The sequence below is a fragment of the Saccopteryx bilineata genome, chromosome 1 (assembly GCF_036850765.1).
Source record: "Saccopteryx bilineata isolate mSacBil1 chromosome 1, mSacBil1_pri_phased_curated, whole genome shotgun sequence".
Classification (NCBI taxonomy): Eukaryota; Metazoa; Chordata; class Mammalia; order Chiroptera; family Emballonuridae; genus Saccopteryx; species Saccopteryx bilineata.
This window is the reverse complement of record NC_089490.1, coordinates 391,602,079-391,607,186: the sequence shown is the minus strand read 5'-3', so window position 1 is coordinate 391,607,186 and position 5,108 is coordinate 391,602,079. Positions and strand designations below refer to the sequence as shown.

Below are 5,108 nucleotides of genomic sequence, written 5' to 3'. Positions count from 1 at the left end.
ATAATATTAGGGAAGGATTATGTAGCTTTATTTTAACTAAACTTGTGAGTTAAATTTTAACTTAGCCATTAAAAGGTTTCCAGTAATCTGCAATTACACTTCTTTAAGATGAAACGATCCATTATATCCAAACACATTCAGGAATCAAAAAGGAAGCCACAAAACAAAAAAGACTGACTTCCTTCTCTTACCCATACTTTATTGCTCAGTTTCAATTGATTTAATTGTGGTTAACTTGTTTTTCTCCTGACTCCTGGAAATATTGCTTTCAATCTAGCTACCTGCATTCTAATTAGCACAGTGAGTTAATAACACTTAGTTTCTGTATTAACCACATGACCACAAGACCCTTAGCTTATTTTATAATTCCCAAGTCCTAGCTCCTTTTAATATCCAGGATTGCTTAGAAAGACCAACTTACCTCTTCTACAAATTGGCAGCCTATCTTACCGATCTCTTCACTTACTTACAGAGGTCTAAAGTTACATTAATTTATAAGAGCAGTATACATTTGTCAGAAACCTCCTTAAGGCAGCCTTCACATCCTTATTCCTCAGACTATAGATCATGGGGTTCAGCATTGGGATCACGAGTGTATAGAACACAGAGGCCATCTTATCAGTGTCCAGTGAATGGTGAGTTCCAGGCTGCAAATACATGAAGAGTAGTGTCCCATAGAAAACTGTGACTGCCACCAGATGCGAAACACAGGTGGAGAAGGCTTTTCTCCTTCCTTCTGATGAGCGTATCCTTAAAATGGACAGAACAATGTTGAAATAAGATACTAGAACTATAGCCATGGAACAAATCAAATTTGTAGCTGCAAATACAAATATTACTGTTTCTGGAAAGTAAGTGTCAGAGCAAGACAATGCTAACAGAGGGACAGAATCACAGTAAAAATGATTGATTACATTGGAAGAGCAGTAAGACATAGAGAACACAGAAAACAAAACCACAGTAGCTGTGGAAAAGCTGTAGAGGTAAGTGAAGGATACAAGCAGAAGGCAGATCTGGTGAGATAAAATCACCTTGTACTGCAGAGGGTTACAAATGGCCACGTAGCGGTCATAGGCCATCACAGCCAACATGGAAACCTCAGCCACAATGAAAACCAAAAACCCTCCCAGTTGGGTGGCACATTCATAGTAGGAGATGGCTTTGTTCATTACTAAAAAATTGCTCAGCATCTTGGGGGCAATGACAGTAGAGGTGCCAAGATTGATAATAGCCAAATGTCGGAGGAAAAAATACATGGGGGTTTGAAGTCGAGAGTCCACACTGGTGAGGGTGATGATGCTGAGGTTCCCAGCCACGGTCAGCCCATAGATGACCAGGAAAACAAAGAAGAGTGGAATCTGGAGCTCTGCAGCGTCTGAGACACCTGTGAGAATAAACTCAGTGACCCTGGTGAAATTTGCAGAAGCCATGGAAGAGTTTGAGAATTCATCTGTTTGGAGAAGAAGCAAAGAAGTGGTTAGAAAGTTTGAGAAACTATATTTGGGAACCAGCATTGATGACAAGGGCAGTTCTTTGGGGGAGATTTTCTGGAATCATGTATTATTCTAACTTGGTTAATAAACTCAAGGTTCTAGGTGTAACAAATAAATTTTTCAATTATTTGAGAGGGAGGGAGGGAGAGAGAGAGAGAGAAAGCAACTATGGTAATTTAAGCAGATGATTTAGCATCACAAATTTTGAGAATTTTTGTTCTTATAATCTTATTAAATTATAAGTATGTTATTAGTTGGCAAACAAACACTTGAATTCATGGTTCATCCTATGTCTCTTGAATTGAGTGGGAGAAAGGCTTAAAGAATTGTATGTCCCCAATACTGTCAATAATTGAATTGTCAGTATCTTCATCCTAGACTTCTTGTTGTTTTTTTTTGTCAAAATGGATAATTCTAATCACTATTCTGCCCCATTTTATTTATTCTCTCTACTGTAGCTTCTATTAGATAGCACTTTGAACTTCCTTATCCTACTTTCCATATCTGTTAACTATTTATTCTAATTTTTCACTTTATTAACTCAGAAATAAAGGTATATCTACGGATATATTTTTCATCTTACTGATTATATTTTCACCTTAAAAAATAATCTCTGTGAAAATTTTATCACTTCTGTGATTCAATCCATTCTATTTTACTGAAAATACATTTTCTTTTCTTCTCTCTCATAATTCTTTTCCTCCTTGCCTCACAACTGTATGCAAATTCTCATATACTCTCTATGTTTTTATTTTAAACAGTATATTTATTTATATAATTTCATAACATTATTTTTTAGTTTAGTAAAATACATTTGGCCTTGATTTTTTGTTAATTTTTTCTTAATATTTTACAAATAATTTTGATAGTTTTTATTTTTGCAATAGTAGAAAACATTTATTTTTAAAAGCTTCTATAATTATTATATTATATACATTTGCCAAAAAACTCCATGCTATGATTATAATATGAATGAAAATTTTTCTAGAGAATTTTGTGTTAAGGGTGGTTACCAGTTCATAGCTAAGGCAACTAGAGTCTTTGCCACTACAGTTCTTGGTACCAGTGGTAGGCAACTGGCCCAAAGAAGCCCTATAATAATCTTTTTTTTTTTTTGAAGTGAGAAGCGGGGAGGCAGACAGACAGACTCCCACATGCGCCCAACCGGGATCCACATGGCATGCCCACTAGGGGTGATGCTCTGCCCATCTGGGGTGTTGCTCCACTGCAACCAGAGCCATTCTAGTGCCTGAGACAGAGGCCACGGAGCCATCCTCAAAGCCCCGGCCAACTTTGCTCCCATGGAGCCTTGGCTGCAGGAGGTGAAGAAAGAGAGAGAAAGAAGAGGGGGAGGGTGGAGAAACAGATGAGCGCTTCTCCTGTATGCCCTGGTTGGGAATCGAACTCAGGACTTCCACACGCAGGGCCGATGCTCTACCACTGAGCCAACAGGCCAGGGCTTTAATAGTCTCTTATTTGAAGATTTGGAGTGAACTCTCAAGAGCCAAGACTACATGATTATTTAACATAAAACCTACTGTTTAACTAAATTTTAAGTATAGATACACACAAAATATTAATAAAAAATAAAGAGGAGAGAAAGCAAGTTTTGCATGGTATGAATTTTTATTGTAGTGATGGTTTCTCTAATGAATATTTATCTCCAAATTCATCAAGTCATATACATTAAACACGTACAGCTTTTTATATGCAAACATACCTTAATAAAGTGGTTTTCATAAAGACTAAATATCATAATGTCTAAACCACAAAAACACAGGGTTGTTGACATTTTTTCTATATAAAAAAAATTAAATAGACATTAAAATAGAAAACCACTCCACAGTGCCAATGTAAGAAAATTGGAAAAATAAAACAAAATAACAGCTAATATATTTTATTTATTTGTTTTGGAGTTATTTTGATGTCTATTTGTTTCTGGCAAAATAATTTTCCCCCTTGGTTTCTTTGAATCATCCTTTTATTTATTTATTATCAGGTTAATTACCAAGGATTTGTTAATCTCTTACTTGTTTTTTGTTTTTTTTTTATATATAAATAAATTTTTATTTTAATGTGGTGAGATCTCTTACTTGTACCAGGCAATGTTCAAGCTTCAAATTAATGACTTATTTCTCACAACATGGACTTTTTATTTCAATTCTATGGAAGAGACAAAGGGCTGATAAAGAAACATATGAACAAGACTATTGAAGATTGGACTAAGTGCAATAAGTAATTAAACAAAAAATTTCATCAGAGTAACCTGGGAGAATTCTTTCGTATGAGATGTTAGAGGAAAACCTTTCTGAGATGGTGATTGAATGAAACCTAAAGCATGTGAAGACACCCGTTATTTAATAAATTAAAAGAACATTCCAGGATTTCAGGCAGGAATCTTGCTCTGAGATAGAAAAGAACTTAGTTTTTTGTTTGTTTGTTTTGAGGAGAAACTTAATGGAGGCCAGTATGACTGGAAAATAACGAGGAGATAGAGAATTAGCAGAATCAACCAATGTAGGTTACAATATGTATTTAAAATTTATTATAAGTGAATGGTAAGCCATTGAGATATTTTTAAGTTAGATGAATAACAGTCACCTTTTGCTGTTGCAATGATAATAAATTATAGACTTGGGGAGGGGTAAAATTTATTAGTGGAAATTTTAAAAAATAAGTTGTTTTAAGATTCTTGGTAGAGGTTAATGTTTATTGGGACAAAGTGAGAATCTGGAGATAGACAGAAGGTCAATTTAACAGTTGGGAGCAGAAAACAAGATGATATTTCGAATTAAAATCTAGACCTACGTCAGAGTAATGGCGGGGTAGGAAGCGATACCGATAAATCTCCCCCAAAACTCAACAAGATCTTCAACCAGAAACAGAAAAACCTATACTTGGAGCTTCCAGATGCTTCGCAATACACCCAAAGGTATGATTGAGTGAAAAATTGGCTAAATATATAACCAAACCCCGAAGGAAATAGGGAGTAAGAAATGCTCCTCCTTCCTCACTAACCTAAACAGGGCGGCTTTCTCTGGTAACCGTGAATATAGAAACTGAGGCGGGCAAAGGGGGTGAATAGATCCAGGCCGCTGCAGCACAAACAGCCGAACCAGGCTGTGGCATAGAGATCCAAGCCGAGGAAAATCTGATCCTGTGGCAACCCGGGCAATACAAGCTAACACTCGCGCCAAACTCAAACAAAGAAAGAAAAGCAGAGCGGCCATTTTACCCGGTCTCCTGGTCGGTGCGCAGTTAGTGGGCGAGAATTTCTTCCTGGGAAAGCCACGCACGGGAGTGAGTGAGAACTAATTCCAACGATGGAGATTTTCCGTGCTGGAGGGTGTTTCACTCAAAGGGAACCGCGGCCGGCCTCATATCCTGGTTTGCGCACGCAGATAAGGAGTGAGCAATTCCTCCTAGTGCCTCGGCAGTGCGCGCCCGTGTTATCGCACAGAGGGGCAGAGTCAGGGGCCTTTGTGTGGGCCAAAGCGGAATCTCGAGCCGCCCCAGCGCCTTGCAAAAGCCGCGCATGGGGACGGAGCGAGACTCAATTCCAACGGTGGAGATTTTCCGTGCTGGAGGGTGTTTCACTCAGAGGGAACCGTGGCC

At 37.8% G+C, this 5,108-nt stretch overlaps 1 protein-coding gene across 1 annotated transcript; it reads right to left on the bottom strand.

The window, feature by feature from the left end:
* Positions 1 to 482: 482 nt before the first annotated feature.
* Positions 483 to 1,430, bottom strand: LOC136320797 (olfactory receptor 8J1-like). The gene has a single exon (XM_066253948.1). The coding sequence runs from the start codon at positions 1,428 to 1,430 to the stop codon at positions 483 to 485; it is 948 nt and encodes a 315-aa protein (XP_066110045.1).
* Positions 1,431 to 5,108: the final 3,678 nt, after the last annotated feature.